Source organism: Castor canadensis, chromosome 8 (assembly GCF_047511655.1).
Source record: "Castor canadensis chromosome 8, mCasCan1.hap1v2, whole genome shotgun sequence".
NCBI classification, from domain to species: domain Eukaryota; kingdom Metazoa; phylum Chordata; class Mammalia; order Rodentia; family Castoridae; genus Castor; species Castor canadensis.
In genome coordinates this window covers 49,541,106-49,565,799 of record NC_133393.1, presented here as the reverse complement: position 1 = coordinate 49,565,799, position 24,694 = coordinate 49,541,106, and the positions used below count along the sequence as shown (strand labels likewise).

The 24,694-nt window shown below is 45.0% G+C and overlaps 1 protein-coding gene across 2 annotated transcripts in view; it reads left to right on the top strand.

Annotated features, from left to right (window-relative positions):
- Slc22a23 (solute carrier family 22 member 23) overlaps positions 1-24,694 on the top strand; it is a 169,539-nt gene that overhangs the window by 103,207 nt on the left and 41,638 nt on the right. For both annotated transcript variants that reach the window (XM_020183340.2, XM_074082980.1), the window contains exon 4: positions 19,881-20,049. In XM_020183340.2, the coding sequence (XP_020038929.1) occupies positions 19,881-20,049 (169 nt within the window). The remainder of the gene's footprint in view (positions 1-19,880; positions 20,050-24,694) is intronic.

Sequence of the window (24,694 nt, the reverse complement as noted above, 5' to 3'; positions counted from 1 at the left end):
TTGCCACGCACCAGAACCTTCTAGGACCCCAATTAAACAGGCCCATCCTGAAAGTGGCTGTTCCTGTGAGGCTGGGTATAGGATCCCAGGAGAGCCTGCTGCAGAGGGTCAGGGAAACCACTCTTTGAGAAACACTGCTTTCAAGAAACTCATAATATAGGAAAAGTGTTTGTGTATGCATGTGATTGTGTATGTACATACGTGTGTGTGTGTGTGTGTGTGTGTGTGCGCGCGCGCGCGCCAGCCAGAATGGCCCCACTTTCAATTTCTGGACTCTGATAATGAATTAATGCATACTGAGCCTCAGTTTTGAGTTTAATTTTTGGTCACCCCAATGAACTGAAATGTCCCTTTCAGTTTTGCTTTGTCTCCTTTTTCTGGCCACGGGGAATCATTGTGAAGTTTTAAAGGAGACACATATCCTTACAACACCAAACCATATTGGGTTTGATTTGAAATTTAACTCCATCTTAGAACAAAATGGTCACTAAAAATAAGTTTTCACACAGACAGAGCTATAATTTAAGCCTCTATTATTTACGTATAGGAGAGTTAACTGCTACTTTAGGCATTACTAACCTTGTGTTAGCTTCCTACTGCTGCCAGATCATTTCCTCTATCCATGAGTCCAAATATATTTAGTCACTTTAGGAAGTGAGAGAACTACATGGAGATTTAAGTTATTATTTAAAAAAAAATCCATCAGCTTTATTTTAAAGAACTTTCATTATTTATTTTGCCTGTAGCACATCACTGGAGTTTTGCTTTTTAAGACCAAGTGTGGAGAAATTCAGGTCTGGCCTTAGGCTCAGCTGCCTTTCCTTTGCCTCTGTCCTGCTGTCCCACCACCTGCACTTGCCCGAGGTCTCTGCTCACAATGGGTGATGAGTGAACTGTTCAGGTGCCTTCTGCTGTTTGGCCTCTCTTCTCTTCTGTCAACTTGGTCAAGGCAGCCCAGTGTGAATCAGAAGGGCTGGCTGAACATTGACCCCCCAGATGTCTGGAATGGTTTTGTATGGCAGCATTTACATTTGAATGTCACCCAGTACCCTGGAAATTATGTGAGTTCCCAGCGTGGCCTCACATCCTAAGTAAAGAATACTCTGGTTTTTCCCTCTGTTTTCATGTTCTGGGCCCTAGTGGGGAAAGAACAGAACTAATCTACCATAGGGGTTCACACTGCGGTCTTTAACTGTCTTCCTAAAGTTGAACTTTAAATGTGTCTTTAAAACTTCACCTTGAAACAGCCTCTTGAGTCATATTTAAAGTTCAGCTTTGGGAATACTATCTTTGGGAAAACACAACAAAAATTGTGTTGCATTGTCACGCAATTTTCTAACATCTTGATCCTTTGTATGTAACATTTTCCCTCTCAACCTGATAGGAGGGAATGCTTTCTGAAAAATTCTCTCTGCTGAACCTCCCCCAGGAAGAGCTTCTGAGCTCTTGGGTGGGCTCAGCCTCTCCAGGGTCTCAAAGTGGGAACTGCTTCTTTTATTTCAAAGCCTGCATGGTTTGAATGCATTTCCTTCAGAGCCAAGAATTCACAGGAGCCCTGTGATCCCTGTTTCATTTCAAACAGGCCATTCCGTCCTATGAAGTGGCTAGAAGGTGTCATGGCAAGTATGTGAGATGGTCCTACCAGCCTGTGTGTGAACACAGACCCCCTGGCCATTCAACGTAACCTAAAGAAGGAGCACATCATAGAAACAAGACTCTCAGTCACAATGCCTTTCAACCAATGTTGCCTCCATTTCTGTTTTTTCAAATGTTAAATGTGTGCCTTCCAGCCTGGTACCATCAAACCCCACAAACACCTGGAAGAATCTGGGTTCTCAGGCTCCACACATCACAGCCTGTACTTTCCCAGGCGGCCCCATCTGTTTTCCACAAGGACCGTGCTGTGTTGCTTTAGAAATTTTCTATGGCAATTGTGTGGTGCTTTTTCATGTGAGACCTTGAAAATCGGTTTTTGCCTTTCTACAAAGGAACATTTAGAAAAGTCCTTTTAGTGTGGTTAAAATTGAGGTCACTTGGCAAGCTGTCATTCTCATACAAAAAGTCTCCAACTTTTGCAAGAGTTGTAAATTTTTGCACAAGTTCACTTATGTCATGGTTACTTTTGAACTAAAAGTGTATTTTGTCTTCAGCACAATCACAGCTGTGAACGGGTCCCTAGGCCAGCCCATATGGTTATGATATTAATGTGCCATCCAGGTACCAAGAAAATGCATGGACATTTTGCCATGTGTCATCATTTCCTTTCTTTCTTACAAGAAAGATAGTACTTATTGTCGTTTTATAAAGGTCATATGGCTGGTACTTTAAAAATGGAAATTCCAGCTGACTTGAGAGCACTGGCCTTCTCTGCTCCTTCCTCCAGCCATCCTTGCTATGGGAAAGTCTTCTGGACCAGAAGACCCCCTGTGGGGGAGAAAAATGAGTGTGTTCTCATGGATACAGTCATGTGTAATTGTATGTGTCTATAGAAGGATGCTTTTGTGGGTTGGAAAGCTAAGGCTCTTACCCCAGGGCCCCCCGGAACCACGGCTGTGCCTGGGAATGAATCAAAAACAAAAGGCTTTCCAGCCAAGCTGGACAGAGTCTTTAAAGACCCCATCAGATGCCTGTGTGCCTAAGTAGTGGGTTATCAGCTCAGGGTGGGAGGAGAGAGGGGAAAGCACACACTCTATATACACACTCTATATACAGAAGGGACAAAGTGGGGAGAAGAGAGAAAGAGACTTGTTTCTCACTACCTTTTTCCCAGGTTGGCCACAAATTCATTATCCTCCTGTCTCTGCCTTGCAAGTGCTGAGATTATAGGTGTGTACCTCTGTGTACAGTTCAGACTGCTTATATCTTTATCAAAATTGGGAGAGTTCTACAGGGTATGAAACTCTGAAAGGCAGAAGGCCAATAGAGATTTTGGTTGTGGTAGGGAAAACAGCCACAAATCTGTGGCATCACCTAGGAAGCAACTGGCTGCCCCCTTCTCATGAACCCACCATTCCCCTGCCCATGGGTTGTCTCCATCCCTGGCCCTTCCTCTGGCACCTCTCCACATTTGTCAGGTTTCAGCCTAGGGTCATGTCCTCTACAGAGTCCTCTTAGACCCCAACCATTCTCCTTTCGTTGGCACCTCTCTTGCCTTGTATTCTACATCTGGTCTCTTTTGATGGAATAATGACCCTGGGCTGAAAAGAGCCAATGTCTTCAGACAAGAAGAAGAAAATTTGAAAGACTTTTGAAAATTTTTTCAAGTTTTCAAAAAACTTTTGAAAGAAAATTTGAAAGACTACATCACCTTGTATAATTGAGCTCATCTGAATGCTACTGCTCTTCATTTTGCACACTTTTACTCTCTCATGCCATTGTTCTTTTTATGGCGAAAGTTAGCACATAATTATATGTTACATTTTTGTTGTTGGGGACTAGTGTTTGAACTCAGGGCTTCATGCTTGCAAAGCAGGCAGGCACTTGCAAAACACATGCTCTACTTCTTGAGCCACACTTCTAGTCCATTTTGCTCTGGTTATTTTGGATATGGAGATGGAGTTCAAGAGAACTATTTGCCCAAGCAGGCCTCAAACCTCAACCCTCCCAATCTCAGCCTCCCAAGTAGCTAGGATTATAGGTGTAAGCCACTAGCACTTGACTAAGATATTATATTTTAAGGATATAATTGTAGGGTGAGAATTTTTTCTCTACCTTATGTTTGTGCCTGGACTCTACAAATTAAACTGACAGAAGACAGATTGACAGGAGAAAAACATAAGCTAATTTTATTTATGTTGCTATTTTAATTTTTATAAATATAGGGAGGTTTTACAGAAAAGGAAATGAACTCAAAAGAGCAATTATATTTAAGAGCTTATATACAATTTTAACAAAGAGTAATAAATCTGTGGAGAAAGGACAAGATAAAAAGGTTGGGCTTCTAGGGGGGTAGTAAATTGTGGGGATAGTAGATTGTGGGGAAATTAATGGAAGGGTTATTTTAGTGAAGTTTGTTTATGCTGATTCAGGTCATCCTATCTTCTCTTCCTCATACAGAAAAGGAACAGAGTTGGGGAAAACACCTTCATGAAGGGAAATCTGTGCTCTGCCTTTCAGTAGAAAGGTGGAGGATAGAGAACCTTTCCTGTATCTGGTTTCTCAATTGTCTTTAACAAAATAATCCCATGCTAGTTGGTATATTTTGGGTGGCATACTCTGATCCCCTCCACAAGTTTGCGAGTTTATCCAGCATTCCTTTTATATTGAGAAAATGAACTTTCAGGGTGTGTGTTCCTGGGTCACTGAGGTAGAGTGGGGCTCCCTCCCACACCAGGCCATTTGTGACTCTTGTAGAGTTCACACCCACTAGTGCACAAGAAACAGTTATCCAGCCTCCTGTTTCCTTCCTCCCATGATGCCACGAGACCTGTAATTGAAGTCTGGCTCTTCCTTTCACTAGCTGTGTTTATGAGAGTCAGTGAGTTAGCGCTCCTGCCCTGCCCCAGGTGTGGAACCCGGCAAGTTAAAAGAGAGAGAGAGAGAGAGAGAGAGAGAGAGAACTGGGTGGAGCTCAGTGGCAGAGTACTTGCCTAGCATACATGAGGCCCACCCAGCACTGGAAAAGAACCGAGAGAGGAGAGGGGAGGGGAGGAGTTGGGAGGAGGAGGAGAAAGAGCAGGGGGAAAGGAGAGGGAGGAGAGTGGTAGCAACCTACCAAAGGCGTTCAGCTGAGATTAAACAAGACACACATGAAGAAGTATCTGACCCACTTTAGCATGAACCCCTCCAAGCCTGACCATCCATCTATTTTGCAGGGGCGGGGGCGGTACTGGGTTTGAACTCGTCTTTACACTGGCTAGGCAAGCACTCTGCCACTTGAGCCCCTCCTCCAACTATCCGTCTGTTTTTTTAAATCCATAATTACTTCCTTCCTAGCTGCCTTCCAAGGCACCATACCTGTGCCAGCAGCTCCGAGCCTCTGTGCACAGTAAGTTCTGCTAGGCTGGAGGCATGGCTCAGGTGGCAGAGCACCTGCCTAAGAAGCACAAGGCCCTGAGTTCAAACCCCAGTGCTGCAAAACAAACAAACACAGGAAGTTGTCCCACCTCTCCATCAGTAGCACCCTGAGCTTCAGGCAGCAGACACTTAGAGAACAGTGGCGAGCCACAGTGCATGGCTGGTTCCCTATGACTGGGCAGCTCTGAGGAGCTCAGTGCATTCATGTGTGGGACAGCACTCAGAGGCTGTGCTCATGGGATCTCACACCTTGTGTGTGTGTGTTTAATGAAAGCTGTGGTGATTTCTTCACTTGTGCACTTCAAGTCAGCCCCCATGAAAATTGTATATCTCTCGTCTGTGTGTTGAAATTCAGCAAGTGTTCATTAGTCATCTAAGTGTGCATACAATGCTGGGCAGGAAAGACACAGAGCAGCAAGCCTGATTTTCCTTTTGCAGCTGTGGGGGGAGACTGAGATATGGGAAAGGTGGAAGGTAAGATGTTCTAGCATATCATGGAGTCCAGAAGAAGGAGGTGCTATCTGTTTGGGGGACCGGGGAAAGATGGAAGAAGTGCGGCTAAGCTGGTCAGAAAGGGTTCAAGTGAACAGGAGCAAAAAGGTGGCGGAGGGGAAGAATGAGATTGAGGGAGTATAAGAGCCAGTAACTTGTCAACCAAGTGTCAGGGGAATTATAGGGAAAAGATGTCTGGCAGTGATAACTTCCATCAGAAGCAACTGCAGGTTGGATGCAGTGGTATGCATCTGTCATCCCAGCTACCTGGGAAACTGAGGCAGAAGGACCCTGAGCCCAGGAGCTGGAGGCCTGCCTTGGCAGCAATGTGAGACCCCCATCTCAAAACAGAAAAAACAACAGCAGCCAGAGTAACCGGCAATGTAGTGGGTGTGATGTGGAGGCAGGCACTGTTCCCTTCCTGAGTCCGCAGCCCCAGCCAGTTCTGACTCCCGCACTCCTCCTGGGTTGTAGGAAACATTTGCCTAACTTGGGCTTGGGCGAAGTACAGATCTCAGTGTGTACATTTTCTGTAACTTCCAAAAGCCACTTCTAGACCATTGCCGACCAGCCTGTATTTCAGTCAGCTCGTTGATAACTCATGCATCTTAGAACTGAAGGGGCAAATAGAAACCCACCCCACACTTGGAAAGAAACCCCCTAGCTTCCAAAAGAAATGCACAGCCCTCATCTTAGAAGCGCTGAGGTTATAAGAGGTCAGGTGGCTGCCTTTAGGCCACACAGCTGGAAGTGGGGTCACTGTAGAATAAACTTGGAAGAACTTGGCTTTGATGCTGGAGGATTTAAATAGGGGAGTGTTCTGTTACTTGAAGGTCATAAATGTATTACTCGACATCTATTTACTGAATCCATGCTGGGCACACAGCATGGCACAGTTGTGATGAAGGCAGAGTGACCTGTGGAGTTCCCTGAATGGCACAAGAGATCACTGCCCTCTGTGTCCCTACTTCATACCAGGACACGTGGACAGGAGGAATTCACTACAGATGGTGGAGATGCTAAATTCTTAGGATAGAACTTGGCTGAGTACTAGTGCATGGTGATGTCAAATTTCTTATGGTCCATCCCCATATGCAGAAAGTTCCAAGGAAGGCAGACATGTTGTGGAAGAAGCTCTGTCTAAAATGAGGTGGTACAGGAACAAGGTGCACTGAGACTTTCTCAGAGCCTTCTGCTGCTGCTGAGCATGCGTGGCTTCACTTGGGTTGGGAGGAAAACCACTTGTTGCATTTCCCTGCCAACACATTCCCTTGTGGCAGACCTGCTTCTTGAACACCCCTTTCCAGTTGCTGACCTGAGCTGACCTCTTCTCAGTTGTCTGGAGCCCATTAGGGTGAATATAGCACAAAGGGGTTTTCTACTTTGGTGTGGGAGGAGGAAGCTAATTTTAACTGCCAGGTGTCCTATTGAGTTTGATTTCTGCTTTTATTGTAATCTCCATTTAAAAATAAACCCAAAGCAATCCAAGTGACTTGTATACTCCAAAGGCAATGTGGTGAGGTCCAAAGAGCCTCAGGCTTGGAAATCATGTTTTTGCTTTTGCTACCAACTAACTCTGTGACCTTATTTTCCCCCTTGAATAAATGAGTAGGTTGGACGAGGATCAGTGACTGCAGACTGGTGGTGTGTGGTCAGCCCTGACTCCAGTCATGTTTTGTATGACCTCAACAGTGCTTTGCTTTCTAATTGAATTTAAAGGTCTTTAAATCATGAATGCAGTAGACAACTTGCCACAGGCTCCACATCTCACACCAGCCAGTTCCACACACTCCTTATCTGCCAGGCACTCAGCTCTCCCCCCTGCTGTACATTCTCTGCGATTCCTTTCATCTGAAGTAGCGTGAGGAATTCTGAATCTCTTTGCACCTGCAGGTCTCCTATGGCTCTGACTGCTTTCCTTATGGGTTATTGGAGAACTTTTTTTCCTTGGGGAAAAAAAAATCATATCTGGTGATGGAAAAAAAAAAACCAAAAGACCCACAGTACCAGCCAGGCTTGTCCCCTGTAATCCCAGCACTTGGGAGGCTGAGGCAAGAGGATCTCAAGTTGAAACCAGCCTAGGCTATGTAGTGAGACCCCCATCTCAAAAAAACAAAAAAGAAACAGCAAATACCTACTGACTCTAAGGCTGGTGGGCCAACAGCTTTGTCTTACTGTTTTTAACAGGCTAATGCTGCAAAGGGAGAATTATTAGAGGACCTATGAAACTCTACCTACAGTGTTTAGCATGCTGGCCCTTAAAAGGTATCACTGGGAACTTGGTAGAAATACAGAGCCAGGTCCCTGCCCCAGACCTCCAGGCTGAGAATCTCTGGGTGTGTTTTGTTGTCTCCAAAATGGCATGATAAAATAGCACCTACCTCACCTGGTTATCAGGGGCATAAATACTGGGGTATCTGTGAGGTGTGCCACATCTGAATCACTGTGGGGCTTGTTGCCCCAGATTGCAGGGCCCATCTCCAGCCTCCGACTCAGTAGGTCTGAGAAGAGCCCTGGGATCTGCATTTCCAACATGGTCCTGTGGAGGGTGCTGCTGCAGGTGTGCAGCCACACTTGGACACCCCTGTGCTGGGGAAGCTCTCCCCTTGTGACAGGAATGCAAGGAAGTGCATAGGGTAGTCAGTGCCATGGTGCTTTGGCAGATCACATTGGGGGAAGAGGTTGAGTCACTGAGAAAAGCTTTGCTTCCCCTCTGCGTGGGATGGGAGCCTTTGGAGGGTGGGTACCGTGTAATACCATCTGTCCCCAGGGGGACTGTGATTATATAGTGCTGCCTCTGCCAAAGAGTAAATAAATGGCTCTCACTGGCGAATAAACGTTCTTTACAAAGTAACTAAAGGTGAAAGCAATATACAACAAGGCTGGAATTAAGAAATTGGGTAGCATTTTATACTCCTGTGAAGACACTGACACAGGCGCTGGGTGCTGGGACCATTACGAAGAATATTGGTGAGCAAAACTCAGATGGGAGAAGCAAGAGCCACCCTGTAAATCCCTGTATCTGCCTTGGTCTTAACACCTCAGTCATAAAGGCTCCCTGGGGTACATCAGCATGAAGTGCAGATACCACCAGTATAATCTTCTTACGAAGAACCTTGAACCTGATTCTAACCAGGCCATCGGTCAGACTTCCAGCTTAAAGGTTAAAATGGGGCATGAAAGAACAGGCTAACAATTCCATGGGAAAATAATCACAAAAAAACAGAACCTACCTGCCTACTTCTCCAAGACAGTGATGGGGGACCGTGGGTGCAGGTACGGTCTGTACTAGGTGGAAGGAGACTTAAGAGATCCATGAGCAGTGGACTTTATTTGGATCCTGATTTAAAAAAAAAATTGCAGTAATTGAGTAATTTTAACAGAGATTGGATGTTAAATATTATTAATGAACTGTTAAGTTTATTAGATGTGTTGATGGTATTGTGTTTATGTAAGAAAATGCCCTTTTTTGAGAGAAACATACATTTGTATTTAGAAGTGAAATGATATTATTTTGGAAATTTGATTGAAAATATTATGGGGGATGGAGAATCAGGTAGAGACCCAAAAGGGACACAGTATTGAAAACTGCTTAACTTAGCAGGTAACATGTGGGTACTAGTTACACTGTTCTGTCTTCTTTGTGAATTTATAAACTTCTGAAACAAGAGATTTTAAATGCAGATGCAAGAGAAGACAGAAAGATGGGAGAAGGAAAAAGGAAGGTCTTGCTTAAGGCTAAGTTGCCAGTAATTAATTCTCTTCCCTGTTTCAGAAAATTATGCCAAAAAGTGACATACATTTGCTATTACTAGGTGTTACACAATAATGCTACTACAAACAGCCTTTGAGATATATCCTATTTACCATAAGACCAGCCCCTAATTTTCCTGATTGCTTGACTAGCTCGAGGAGTAATAATGATGACACTGACAATGAGAAATCACATTCCCCAGTCTTCCCTCCCTGCACTCTGACAACTGCGGAGCTGGGTGCATGGTGTTAGAGAGCAAAGCTGGAAGTAACTTAGGGCTATTCTGCTTGCCCCCGCTCCTCTGGGATTTCAGATCTCAAGTCCTGTCAGGCTTCCTTTTGCTCAGATGGGTAATATAACCATGCATGCATGATCCATCATGGAGTGTGATTTTGATCCATAGAATAGCTCACACCCAAGGGATTGAGGATTGAGAATTATTACCTTTAACTGTTTTCTGGGAAACCTGTGTTCTTAACCCTACAACCACCCAGGCTCCATCTGTGCCCTTCACTTGGCTTGCAAATACCCAGCAGACCTGAAATGCAATAATCTCATTGAATGTGAGGCTGTTCTGATTCTTGAAGTCATTTCTCTCCTTGGATTTCTCAGCTGTTATTAAATACTGAGCATCTAGAGTGTCATTAATTGAAACTCTTAAGCATGCACTGCCAAACATCAGTCATTGTTTTTAAACAGAAGAGATTGCTGAACTGAAACATAGCACCATTTGAATCCCTAGTCCTCATTTGAGTCATTGTAATATTAGTCTTAAGGAAAACTGAACTTTGTGGCTCATGTTGGGCTTTCTGGTTAATATTTCCATAAATTACTATCAAATGTGATTACAGAGACCATGACATGGACTTTGATGGGTCCCATGTAAGATTTCAGCAGCTTCTGCAGAGTTTTTGACCAAACTCTTCTAATATGGTGACTATAATTGATTTTATTGTAGAAATCCCAGAAAAGGGCCAGGTATTGTGGTACATGCCTATAATCCCAACACTTGGGAGTCTGAGGCAGGAGAATCAAGAGTATGAGGCCAGCCTGGGCTACATAGTAAGACTCTGTCTCAAAAACAAACCAACAACAAACAAAACAAAACAAAACAAATGTTTTAGAAATCCCCAAAAAAGGGGACATGGATAAAGTGACTAGGTGACTAGGCTAGAGAATAAGAAGCTGTTATGTGTTTATTCAGTGACATGTATTTGAGCCTGTTGGGTGCCAGGCTAGGCTCTGGCCAGCAGCAGTGACCAAAGTCATTGAAGGCATTTAGATTCTGGTCTTCTAAGGCCAATTTATAGACAGCTCCGGTCTACAGTGGAGATGTGGGCAACATGGGGAGACCTGGCCTCTACTCCTACCTCATTTCTTCCTTAACTCTGGGATCTTGGACAAGTCTCTCAATCACTCTGAGATTTTGGGTCCTCTTGTGTAAAATGAGCACTTAAAACCATCCCTACCTCATAGGGTTGTGAAGACTAAATGAGTATAACACATGAAAAACATCTGCTGACTGTTTGTCCCCATGCATTGGAGCAGCTTCCTAGCTTGGTACTGGACACGTATAAATACCCAATTAGTAATTGATTCAGTGTACTGTATTTGAGCATTTATATGTTCATGTCTATATCCGGCAGGCACTAGAATGTGATTTGTAGGAAATACTTAAAATTTCCCTGGTTTGTATTTTCTTTTTCTCTAGAGGGAGAAAAGTACTCTTTTCAAATTCTTTTGACCATAGCTGTGGGTTGGCAGGTCCTAAATTAAGGAGAAAAATGAAGTCTTCCACCAGGCAGGGAGAATTTGGAGCTGTTGTGATAATAGCAACCTTTTACCTTAGATGCTATTTGGGTCTCCATGCCCAGCAATTTGGGGCCTCCTGCTATGGTAAGGACACCCACAATCACGTGGCCCAAGGTCTGTTTTCCCATGTCTCAGGCCTATGTCCTTGCCCATGGTGGTAATTATTGATCGATGCTTCCACTTCCATGCACAGTTTGGTTAGTGACAGGAAGGAGGAAAAGTATGGTGGAGAAGAGAGATCCTCACAGTGGGGAGCCAGCTGGAGAAAGGGCAGAAGCTCCCTATAGTGCTTTGCCTTGCTGGGGGGAGAGAGCATCTGCAATAGGAGTAGGGGGGTTGTCTTCCAAGGAGCCCCTGGTGTCCTCCAGGTGGGCTGAATAACTTCGAGGCCAAGCAGGAGCTGGGATACGAGAAGCCAATGTCTGAGCAAGGCAGGCACTATGGCCAGCTCCCAGTCTCCAGAAGAAGTAGGTCTCCTTCCACTTCCCATTTTCCCTCCCCTGAAAGAAATGGGCTTGTTATCTGTCTGATGAATGGAAGGCCAGAGAGGTGAGGAGGAGAGGGGAAGGGAGCAGTCAGTTCCTAAGCAAGCTAGGTTTGGAAAAGCAGCCTATGCCATTTGGCCTCCAAACTTCCACATCCCAGGGACCCTGTGGCCTGTATGCACAGCTGCCCTTGGTAGGGAATAGCTAAACCAGTCTTCAGTGACTTCTGTGGTGAGGGACTTCCCATCCCATGGCCTATTCCAGGAATGCTGTTTCACTTGGGGAGCCTGAGCACTCAGAAGACCTATCTCCCACCACCCTGAGTTGTGTGGAACTTGCCAGGTGCCAAGTGGTCTTGGGCCAGTCAGACAGCAGTGTACTGAAATGGCTGCCTCTCTCATGAAGGGTTTTCCAAGTAGAACATACCATAAACATGTTTCTCCATCCTTACCCAGCTCACCAGAAGCAGTGAGTACATGTCTTTCCACCCAGTCTTGCTATCCCTCCATTCAGACCTCTCCTGCATTTCCTAGACTCTCCTATGTGAATTAGCAAGGGGGAGAATGTCCCCAAAAGGGGACATGGAGACATGTGTGATAGGAACCAGGGGCACCTACATGTCTCTCCCCCACTTCCATCCTCACAGCATCTTGGAGCAAAGAGCCTAAACTGGAAGATGGTTAGCCTTTTCCTGGATCACAGAGACTCTTGAAAAATACGAATCCCAGCCAATGAAGTTTGTGTGCTACATGTATCGCTTCAGTCCTTTTGGCCAAGTGTAACCTAAACACAGAATAGTTTAGGTCCCATATGGAAGAATTCAGCTCACTGTAGTTAACCTCTTAGCATCAGCCCACCCCAGCACTCCCAGCACACCTGCTGTCTGCAGGGAAAAGGACGCATAGGCAGCTGCAATGGACAGTCTTCATTGTCAGCTTGACGTGCTTGAGAAGTACCTAGATCAGTTCAGCACACCTCTGCATGTATCTGTGAGGGATTTTCAGAGAGGACTAACTACGGGGGAGGACCTGTCCTGAATGTGGACGGCACCATCCTGTAGGCTGGAGACCCAGATAGAATAAAGGGAAAAATGGAAAAGCCACCTAGCCTAGGCATTTTCTCTCTCCCCACTCCCTGGCCACCATGATGAGAGCTTTTCTGTTCCACCATGCTCTCCCCCCACCCTCCATGATGAACTGAAATCATGAGCAAAATAAATCCTCCCTCAAGTTGTTAATGTCAGGGATTTGTCACAACAACAAAAAACTGACTAGCACAGAAACCCTCTGTGGCTGCACACACAGTTCTGTTTCATGTTTACGTGGAACTACCATACATGGTACAATGATTGATTACCTACTTCATAGAGGAGGAAACCGAAGATAAAGAGATTGTGTAACTCCCACTGCCTGGAAGGGGCAGAAGCTATGTTTGTGCTTCATCCTGTCCCCTTCAAGGCACACTTAGTTCCAAGGACAAAGATCCTGGGAATTCCTAGTTCTCTGGTTTAAATATTGTTAACCAACTTAATATATTCCTTTGTTACTAGCCAACTCTAATAAAGAAAAATCCTATGGACACAGAGAACCCAGAAACACTTAGTAATACCAAGAGAAGATATGCCTCTTCCTACTTTCATCCCCAGCACCACAAAAAAAAAAAATATTTAGGAAAGAATAAAGTGTGTGCTTTATTCATTTGCATATTATGGGATGATGAGACAAATAAATATTTCTAATTACTGATTCCATTGAACAGTTAGGTAAATGTGTGTGTTCCTAGTGACTTGGAGACATGAAAGGAAGATGTTAGAACTCTTTCTCTAACTGGTATTTCTGGCAGGGTTGAAGCCAGAGATGCATTCTGCCAGCCAATCCCAGCACCAAGCTTTGTGCTTCACCTGGCTCCTTACCACTGTGGCCATGAAAATGGCCTACTATACAGGGCAGGTTCTTAGCCGCACTTCAGCAGTTGTGTAGGGGATTCTGCATCTGTCACAGGTACAGTGATGCCCACTGTGGCTCTCAGTGCTGCTATCCACCACAGACTGTGTCTTATATGAGCATCAAAAAAAAAAAAAAAAAAAAGGCTGGAGATGCAGCTCAGTGGTACAGCACTTGGCTTGGCATATGCAAGGTCCTGGGTTCCATTCCCAGCATTGAAAAAAAGATTAAGTTGTATAAGCAAGGAATTTCTAAAATCAGGATTTGGCATTGAGTACTAGCAAAATAGTAGTCTTTAAAAGATCCATCAGGCTAAATCTAAGTGACAAGTGACTAAGGGAGGAGAGGAGCCTCAGTCAGGGAATATTCCAGTATACATTTGTGTTCTTGGTGGACATGAGCAGGTACCTCCTGTGAGAACTTTGTTGTTCTCCGTAGTGGTCCCCTGACATCTCAGATCATCTTTAGCACCCTAACAAGGCTTCACCGCTTCCCAGTAAGCCAGTGTCCCCTGGAAAGGTGTCCTGTCACCAGCTGGCAGTATGTAGAGGACATGAGAGCTCCTGGTTATTGTGGCTGGATTCAGGCAATGGACCCAACCAGATCCATCACTGGGGCTCTGCACTATCAAAGGCCTTCTTGCAGTCCATGTGGTGGACCCCTACTAGTTCTGCTTTGAAGCCATCACTTTAAAGGAGGCAAGGTTTGAAATTTGGTCTGTCTGCATATACAACCTCTTTGCAGCCATTGTATAGGATTCTGGAATTCTGAGCTGGATGGGGCCTTGGGGAATTATTCCCTTTTTTAGCTGGCCCTCAAATTCCTAGTGAGGAGGAGGTCAGTGGGACAGAGCACCCTCTCCCCAGCCTTCTTGTTTCCAAAATAAACATTAAAAACCATTGTGATGTTTCCTTTCTGAACTCAGAAGTGTAGTTCTTATATCTTATACTCTTGACTCATGTTCTTCTTTCTATCTGGCTTCCCCTCTCCTGGAGGACATCTAGGCTATATGTCCTTGCCTGTCCTCAATACTGTTGTGTCATCTAATCTGGGGAACCCGTCTAAGGGCCATCTGTGCCCAGAGGAAAAAAGGGCAGAAGTCACTGGCCCAGGATGGAGAGGGGCCATGCCAGTTTCTACCAGTCACTGTAGGAAGGCAGGTTTCAGGAGAGCACCATATGTGACCTGGCATAGTGTGCAAGACACCCTGATCTCTGGTCAGGGTCTACCAGAGAAAGAACCAGTCAGTTGGTGATACACAGGGAGAGATTTTCTTTTTTTTTTTTTTTTTTTTGTCTTTTCTTTTTTGGTGCTGGGATCGAACCCAGGGCCTCGTGCATGCTGGGCAAGCGCTGTACCACCGAGCTACATCCCAGCCCTAGGGAGAGATTTTCTATGAAGACTTGGCCCCTGTAGTTATAGGGGCTAGTTGGGCAAATCTGAAGACCCACCTTTCCTGCTGGCCGCCGTCCACAGGTGGAATGTTTTTCCTCTTCCTGAAGGAATTGTCAGCTGTGTTTTTAAGGTCTTTTCAACAGATCAGGTCAGGTCCCATAGAATGTCTAGGATCTGCTCACAGACTGAGTCACATTCACCAAGTATCTTCACAGTGACATGTAAGTTAGTGAGATTTGTTTGTTTTCGTTTGGGATGGAACCCAGGGCCTTGCACATACTAGGCAAGCACTCTGCCACCAACAGACAGACAGACAGACAGACACACACACACAATCTCTTAGGTTGTGTTTGATTGAATACCTGGAACAGCCTTGTCATCTCACTTCAAACTGACCTCCTCCTAAGGAGTGTCTACAGAGCCAGCTGATGACAACAGGCCTTCAATGAATGCCTCCCTCCTTGGAGCCTCCTCCTCCATCACTGAAGTGTCTTCTCTGGATGGCACAACTTTTTTTTCTTCCAGGAAATATGTAAGAATCTGAAAACTTCCAAAAGCAAATCCCCCAGAGTTGTGGGAAACAAGACCGTGTTTCCCAGGGAGCCTCATGCTATCCCATACCCTGTGCTCAGACTGCCATGGCCTCTGTCTCCATTACTTACTGACCGAATGCCTTGGCTACATATAAATTACATTTTTAGAACCCTCAACAGTTTCTCTGCTTATCAACAAAGGACATCCGCTTCAGAGAGTTGCTTCTAGCCTTCTCCATGAAGGTTGAGGGGAAAAGTAATTTTAACAATTGGAATTTTGATGTGGTTTTCTTGGATTCAGTAGTTCTGTTTTCTTGTTTGTTTTGATTTGATTTGGGGTGCTAGGGATAAAACTCAGGGCCTCACACATGCTAGGCAAGCACTCTGCCACTGAGTGCTTCTACCCCAGTGCCTTAGTTCTTAGGGTTTTTTTGCTGTATGGGTTATTTGTCTGTTTGTTTGCAATACTGGGGTTTGAACTCATGGTCTCACACTTGCTAGGCAAGCATTCTACCACTTGAACCACTCCACCAGTCCCTTAGTTTTGTTTTGTTTGTTTGTTTGTTTGTTTGATAGATTGTTTCTAGGCCCAATATATGGAGAAGAACAAGTATGGGCTGTCCTTGAAGATTGTTTCTTTTTACCTACCTTTTAGAACAGACCTCAGGCCTACTCTGAAAGTCACTGGATTGGGTGAACAGTATGAAAACCAAATACTACTCATTGGGTCAAGTAAGACTAGAGTGACTCAGAACTAATCACGTTGTTATATATAGTAATGATACCTAATATTATTACTCATAATGGCTGTCACATTGCACTGCATTCAAGCGCTGTATGCTGTTTAACACTCAATGCCCCATCTGGCAGGTGACAGAATTAGGTGTATAACTCCTAGATGATTGAACCTAGGTCCCAAGTACCAGAGACAGGATTAGAACCTAGGGCCTGTAGCCCCAGAGTCCAGACTCTGTCCCACAGCCTTATCAGCATTGCACACTGGGCAACTGGACAACCTTATGTTTGAGTCTTTCAATATTGGGGTTGGCTCCATTGGTAGAGAAGTTGGCTCTTACAAGTATCAGGACCTAGCTTGCAACCTGGGCCTTCCATGGGTGCTGTGGTCACCTGTAGCCTCCAAAATATCCAGCCCCTGAGGGGGAGGTAGGACTGGGGAAACTTCAAGACCAAAGCCAGTTGTGTCAGTACATAGCTAGAACCCCCCCAAGGTGTGAGAACCCACTGCTCTTGCTTGCAGGGCTGGGAATGAGCCACAGCGGACACAAATGCCTCTCTGCAGTCCTCACCACCTCCTGAAAGACACCTGGACTTAAGGGTTTAATATTCTGGTGGATTCTTCTTCCTCCTACTCCAGGAAAAACAGATTTCTCACCTTCCAAAAGGAGCATGAGATTACTGGCAAGCCTAAAGTACCTGTGCTTGCTTGATAATTGTTGTGGTTTTGTTTGTTTGTTTGTTTGTTTGTTTTTACATTTTTATAGCCATCATCAGAACATAGTTGGACTCAGTTTGGAAAGAATTTTTGGTTAGTCAAGGCAAAAGAGGTAATTATCTGAAAATAGTCACACCTGTGTCCCTACTTTAACTCACTGTGTCTTCATCTGCTGGCATGCCATGCCTTTCTCTGTCTGGTGAAGTAGAGTCAAGTCTCTGCTGGGGCTCTTGGCAGGAGCAGGAGTGGAGAGGTCAGAAGGTGGTTCTACAACTTTAGTTTGGTAGCTGTGTCCAGAAGACAGACATGCGTAAGGTGCTGGGGACACACAGAGCCAGCCTCATGGAGTGGTCCAGGAGCTTCTTAAGATTCTGGTGCTGCTTCTGTAGGTCTGGGAGAGGCCCACACTGCTGCACTTTAACAAGCTCCTTGTAGTGTTGGCACTGCACATCCATGAACCCCACAGCATGTGGCAAGTTCCAGCACCACTCAGCCACTTCTGGGAGAGGCAGGAGAGGACCCCCAAGGAGAAAAGCTATGACAGCTTAACAGTTGTCACATCAACAGTCACACTAATAGATGTCCTAAACCACAGCAACTCATTTCAGCCAAGGGAGACTATAGAATCAGGGGCCATTTTCCATCACCTGTACACCTTGACCCTGGTCTGGGAAGTTGCTTTGTGATCTTTTGCATGATATCACGTAAGTATAGATTAGTGTGTGGGATTAGGCATCCGAAATGGGACACATGGTAAAAGAACTGTATGGCAGTCCCATTTCAAGACACCCCCAGTATCCACTGAAGCCTGAAGCCTTGGGTAGTATCAAACCTTTATATGGTATGTTTCATTCTTACTGTAGATCTTAGCAGCCTCACCATATGATATGATTTTTTTCTTTCCTTGTAGAAAAAAACTTTCAACTTTTCATGTAAAGGAAGCACTTACTTCTTCTCTTTGGCATGTCTAAATTACCAGAATCACTGTTCTTGCATTTCATGGGCATTATTAAGTAAAATGAGAGTTACTTTAACACAAGCACTATGATGCTGTGATAGTCAATTGGATAACCAAGATGTTACTGAGTGACTAAAGGGTGGGTAGAATATAAAGTGTGGATACACTGGACAAAGGTGTGGTTCACTTCCCACACAAGATTTCATCCCACTGCTTCAAATGATGTGATAAAAGTTTTAAGCTTACAGATTGTTTCTGGGATTTTCTATTTAATATTTTCACATTACAGTTGGCTGCATGTAACTGAAATAGCTTGAGGTGTCTGTCGTACTGGCAAACTCCATTGGTAGAAAGCTGGTGTGGTACTTTGACATTCTCTCACTGACTTGTTTAAAGGTCATGCAGCTGGCCAGGTGCTACATTTTCTTATACTTGCCTCCACCACATCCTCCAAATGCTGATCCTACATGGTTAATGCAGATTTCTGGTTTCCATAGCAGCACATCTACTGCCTGTACTTAATAAATGAAACTTATTTCAGCAACTGTTGGTTTGTTCTGAAAAAGACATTTTTCCTTACTGTTTTGGAGAGCAGAAATGCCATGTCTGGGTCCTGGTAGGAAGTAATCTTTTAAGTGAGTTTGGCCTTTGGTGCTAAAAGGAACAGTATTGCAGCAAATGGCTGGGAGTGGGCTGTTTAATTCTGTTTTCCTAATTAAATGGTAAAAGAAAGAAAGAAAGAAGGGAGGGAGGAAGGAGCTCTTTATAAGCTGTATTCAGGCAGATCAGGTTTCTTGCCCACTCACCAGTAGCTGTGATGAGGACTGTTCATGGCCAAGCAGGAACAGAAATGATAGTGTCACTTTTTCCTGAGGATAAGCTGGAATAGGTATTGCTGACATAATGCTGAATCCTTGTTAGAAATGATAATATCCAATAGCCAAGTATAAAATGCCCCTTCTCCCTCTCATCTGTCCATCTTCTTACTATGTTTGGCCTCCTACCTCTTGTGGTAGTCTCTGGATAAGCACCATGTAAGCTATTATAATGATCTACAGATCCTACCCACCTCCTGAGGGGCTTTCTTTTTCTTTTTTGCTTTTGCTGTACTTTTATCTACACTTTTTCAAATATAATAATAATAAGCAAGCAAGAAAACTTTAAGGAATACTGCATATTGTAGAAAAAGAGTAGCAAATAAATTTGCATGGTCTGTAGGAAATATATATATATATGTAATACACACACATATATTTATATATATATGTATAAAACCCAGCTGCTCTTTCTAATATTAAGGATCGTTATCATAGGGACTTGTGTAATAGGTGTATATTGGTTGTTACTTGGCTACTACAGATTAAAATTTTGGTACCAGCTTTTTTACTGAAGGTCAAGGTAAAAGAATGGATTCTTACCAACAGGAGGGATCATGGTCTCTCCCCATTCAGTAGACATTTGTTGAAGATAGACTCTCTTGTCCATTTTGGAGCTGTGCAGGTGAGCCAGACATTGCCCCTCCCAGGAAGTGATGCATAGTACATTACAGTGGGCAGCAGGATTCCAGTGTGATAGAGAAGCATTCCATTGGGTCATTACCATATAACCTGGGCCTGTGTTGTTGTTTGCTTTTGTCTTATTTTGTAGATAAGTTGTGATTAGGCTCAGTCTGTCTTGGACACACAGTGGGAGCAGATGGCCTGTAACTCAGAGTTCTTGAGGATCAGTTGGGTCAGGACCAAGAGCAAGGATGGCACTGCAGGCGGGAGGGAATAGATGGACATCTCTGGAGTCCCATCCAGAGGCTGAGAGGGTCCCAGTGCAGCATTCTACACAGGAAGGGCAGGCAACAGCATAGACACGCAAGGAGTTCACTGGGTATCAAGCTCAATGATAACCAAAGAGCAGAGGAAGGAGGATAATGATTAGTGACCTTGCTCTGTTCCCAGTCAGATCTCAGTTCACATGTGTCCAACATTGTCATGCCACCGGCTGTCAGGCAAGGCACTCATGTCTCTCTTGTCGGTTCTGTGTTTTAGGAATAGAGCTGTGCCCGCCTGGAAAACGGTTCATGATCACGATGGTGGCAAGCTTCGTGGCCATGGCGGGCCAGTTCCTCATGCCCGGACTGGCTGCCCTGTGCCGGGACTGGCAAGTGCTACAGGCCCTGATCATCTGCCCCTTCCTGCTCATGCTGCTTTATTGGTCGTGAGTATCCTCCATGGGCACCATCTCACATGACTGCACACTCAGGGCATGGCCCAGTAGTCCCCGAACTACCCACTAGTTGTAGTTTGTGTTTTTTCCTAAGGACAGATCTCTCTCAGTCTTTCTCTTTGTCTGTCTCTGTCCCTCTCCTCCTTCTCCTCCTTTCTTCCTCCTCCTCCTTCTTGCTCTTGCACTCACTCTCTCTCTTCCTCTATCCCTCCCTCTCCCATCTCTTCTCTTCTCTTTCCCTCCCTCACTCTCTCTCTGTTTCTCTCTTTCCTTCCCTCCTTCTTTTCTCTCTCTCTCCCATCTTTTCTCTCCTCCTCTTTCCCTCCCTCCCTTTCTCTCTCTGTCTCTCTCTTTCCTTCCCTCATATCTCTATCTCTCTCTCTCTCTCTCTCTCTCTCTCTCTCTCATTTTTAGCTGTTTGTTGTCCAGGTATACACAAAGTAGGCAGGATTGTGAAATAAGCCCCTGTGTGCCTTCCCCCACCTCTAGCAATCTGCCCAGGGTCAGTCTGCCTTCATACCTTCTTGCTGCTGCCAACCCCAGCATGAATTTTGACATGAAGTTTATGAATGGATTTGCAAGGTGGTGGGAAGGTTTTGTGTTGGGGTGGGGGGTATGGAGGTGTTGAAGGAATGATTTAGAAAAGTTTCCTATCTCCTGTATGTGAGGGGTGGGCAAACCTCAGCCCATGAGCCAAATCCAGACAATCATCTATTTTTGTAAGTAAAGTTTTATTGCAACACAGCCATGCTCAGGTGTTTTCATGTACATTGTGAATGACTGCTTTCATGAGAGACAGCACAACCCACAAAGTTGAAAATACTTATTATCTCAGTAAAAGGTTTGCCTGCCCTCCCCCACTCAAGGTAAATCCAATGTGATTTTTTGAGCCATGTGTAACAAGTTTTTGAGTTGCTGGCTTTAAAGGGAAAAAGTCCAACTAAACACCCTGCCTAGGGGGTATGACCAGGGCAACTGACTTTTATAAACTCCCCAAAGGGATTAATGTTCAGCCACAGTTGAGAAGACATTGTTCTATGGATAGAGAGAGATTGAGGGGAGAAAAATGATTGTCTTAGCATTTTTATAAATAGCTGCTTTCTTTCTTTCTTTCCCTTCCCTCTCATCCCCCTATCAGTTCTGACACCCTCACCTCTCCCACAAGTGAAATGTACTGCAGTACAGATGACAATGACACACACCATGCTATATTGCTGCTTACTCACTAATGAAAACCAATTTTCTGGCACCAATCCCTTGTGTCCTTGGTTGAAGTGTCCAGTGTAGCTGAGCAGACTAGTGACTGGGCTTCAGCACTTGCCTTTAACTGCATAGTGGACCCACCCTGAGGAACATGAGTGAGCTGGAACACAGACATGGTTCCCTCAGGTCCACTGTACTTGTGTGCCTGGAGAGCCTGGGGCAGCAGGGACCCAGCAATAACATGAAAAGGGGCTACACACTAAGGAGGTGATTCAGTGGCCACAGATGCCAAAACCATGATCGTTTGTGGCCCCTGCTCCATCTGAACCCATCATGGGCCAGACATCCCTGTGCTCCAGTAGGTCCTGAAGGCAAATGATTTCCAGGAGGATGGAATTGCTCTTTTCCCTCCTTTCTTCTTCTAAGGAAGCCCTTCCTGTCCCCTCCCTTGTGGCCTATGTCTCTGGGCTTTGCTTGTTTGGGGACTCAGTTCATCCAACAAACTCATGCTTTGTGCTTTACCCTGTGCCAGGCACAGGTGCCTGCCATTTTCAAAATAGTAAAGGGCTTGTCCTCATTTCTTTTGTGCAAAAGACAGGCCTGCCTCCCCTCCAACTCATCATGACCTGGACCTGAAGCACAGCTCTTGCTGTGCCCTGGGCTGCTCTAACCTTCCCTCAGCTCCTATCCCTCACCCTGGCCTGCCTGATCCTCCTACCCACTGCCATGCTTCCTGACTGTCACCTCTGTGGCCCAGGGCCTAGGCCTGGGATGGGGAGACAGCCTGCTGTCCCAGGAATAGCAGACAGGTCTATTTCCCTCTCCCCAGGTCCTGCCTCCACCTGCCCCAGGTAGGAGAAGACCTCCGGGGAGGAGGACACTGAGAAGAGCCTACCAGAGCAGCTCCAGGTCTACAGGCTGATCCATGAGGGAATTGGCTGGGGTTTATCGTTATCTTTTTTTTCTTTTAAATTTTGGAACTATATTAAGACTCAATGACAGGCAAGGCAGACTTCATTTCTTTAAACACATTATAAGACCTAAGCAAAATTCCTTAAAATACACAGATTTAAAAACAAAATTGTGTCACTTTCAAAAAGGCATTCAAGAGACTTTAACAAGTAAAAATGTACCTGCATGAGTGCATGGATTGTGGTGTGGTGTGCCACACCACATGCTCAGAGCTCTGTGCTGTAGTCTGACTGTCAGCATGAGCAACCTGATCTTTATTGAGTCTTTGTTTTCTCATAGAAAGGGAGTGAGAGTGAGGTGAGGTGGTGCACATCTTTAATCCCAGCTAATTCAGAGGCAGAGATAGAAGGATTGCAATCCAAGGGCAATCCAGACAAAAGCACAAGACTGTATCTGAAAAGCAAACTAAAAGCAAAAGGATGGGGGCGTGGCTCAAGTGGCACAGCACCTGCCTAGCAAGTGTGAAGCTGTGAGCTCAATCCCTAGTACAAAAATAAATAAATAAATAAAAACAAATAATAAAAGTGAGTTGCAATAGCCTCTATCTCATGGGATTGTTTGGAAGACTGAAACAAATACATGCAAAGAGATGCATGGAGAGTCAGTCTAGAAGGGAAGCTTGGGTACAGAGCCTGGAGCTCTGCCACTTAACAGTTGTGTGACCTTTGGTGAGAGGCTTAAATTCACTAAGCCTCACATTCATCGGCTTTGAATCATAATAGTCAATAATTGGGTTAGGAGGAGTCAATTAATTAATATATGCAAAGCACTTAGAATGATGCCTGTCATTTAGTGGCATGTACTTAACGATTGTGATCAGTAATAATTACTGTATTGTATATTTATAGTATTGTTATTTAAGGTACTTGGCATTGTCAGGCCTATAATAAGTTCTCGTAAATATTAACTACTGCTATAGTGTTATAGTATAGTAGTAATACAGTGTTATATCACTACTTAATAACGTAGAGAAGTCCTGATGTGGTGGAGGCAAATTTTAAAACTTGGTGGTGAGGAATGCAGTGCTACCTCAGAATCCCTGGCTTTTCGAACACTGTGGAGGCACCCGTCCTTTTTCCTCATCTCCCTAATCGCACCCTCCTCCCCCCGCCGCAGTCACTCTGTTGTCTGACAGACTGCAGTGGCCTGCTGGGGAGAAGGGTGAACAGTGGCACCAGCCAGCATGGCCAGCTGTCAGTGGCAGAATACCGAGTCACTCACTCTTCTTTAATGAGCAGTTGTTTATCGCCTGCACCTAGGATGCCCAGCAGTGTGCTTGATACTTTGAGTAACTGTAAAGAGCAGACAGAGAAGCATAGGCAGGAACAGCAGCTGTCAACCCAGCTGCCTGAGGCAGATCCCCACCATGCAGTTGTGGGGTCAGGGAAATGAAGATAAAGGTGTGGGGGCTGACTGGAATGGTCTTCTGGTCAGGGTGGTGGACCGAATGGGCAGAGGCCCCTCTAAACATGCAAATGCTGGGTAAAATACACTAGAATACAGTGCTCAGCTCCAGTGTGTAAAGGAGAAGTCCCAGGGCTGGCAGGGAGGGGATTCCGACAGGAGCAGTCACAGAAGCAGACCAACTGAACCAGAAAGAAGCCTGTGGCTAGAACTGCGCTCTCACACCTTGCTGTGGTTTGAATGTGGTTTCCCAGCTCCACCCCCTCAGGTTCATGTGCTAGAGGCTTGGTCCTCATTGTGGTGCCGTTGAGAGGTGGTGGACCTTTCAGCTTCCAAAACTCTGAACTAAATAAATCTTGTTTCTTTCTACATTACCCAATCTCAGATGTTCTGTTATAGCAACAGAAAGAGGACTGATGCAGGCTTCGTATGCATTTAAGGAACAGAATTCCTTAAATAAAGTCAGAAGAAAGCTGTCAGTGACAATAAGACAAAGAAGTCTTTGCCTACCACAGAACTCAGCCCAAAGTTGGCTGACACCCTGAACTGTAAGCAGAAAAAGATTTACTTGGAAAAATCAGAGCTTCAAAGTTTGCACGAGGCATGGCTGTGTTCTAAATTCTAGCTTCCTACTAAGGGTCAGCAGCAGAGCCCCCGTTGGAGGCACTCAAGTCTCACAGGGAAGAAAACTCTCATCAAAGATGAGCTGTCAGACAGAATTCACAGATAACATGGTAAAAGTATTATGGGGGTCAAAAACTATAGTTTGGGGACTTTGCATCTCAGGAACTATAAAATAGAGCAACCTAAAAGAGAAGTTGATTTGTCTATTATTTTTTGACCAGGCACCACTGTCCAGTGCCGATGCAATTCTAGATCCTGCACCTGCACACGAGCAAGTCCCTACTCTCTGGGAAAGGCAGGGGGTGGGAGGAGCCCACAGACCATAGACCCACATACAAGCAAACGTGATGCTTTTAGATAATCAACACTATGGCAAAAATTCAATAATGCAGTAAACTAGAGTAGGGTGAGCAGGAAAGCCCTCTCTGAAGAG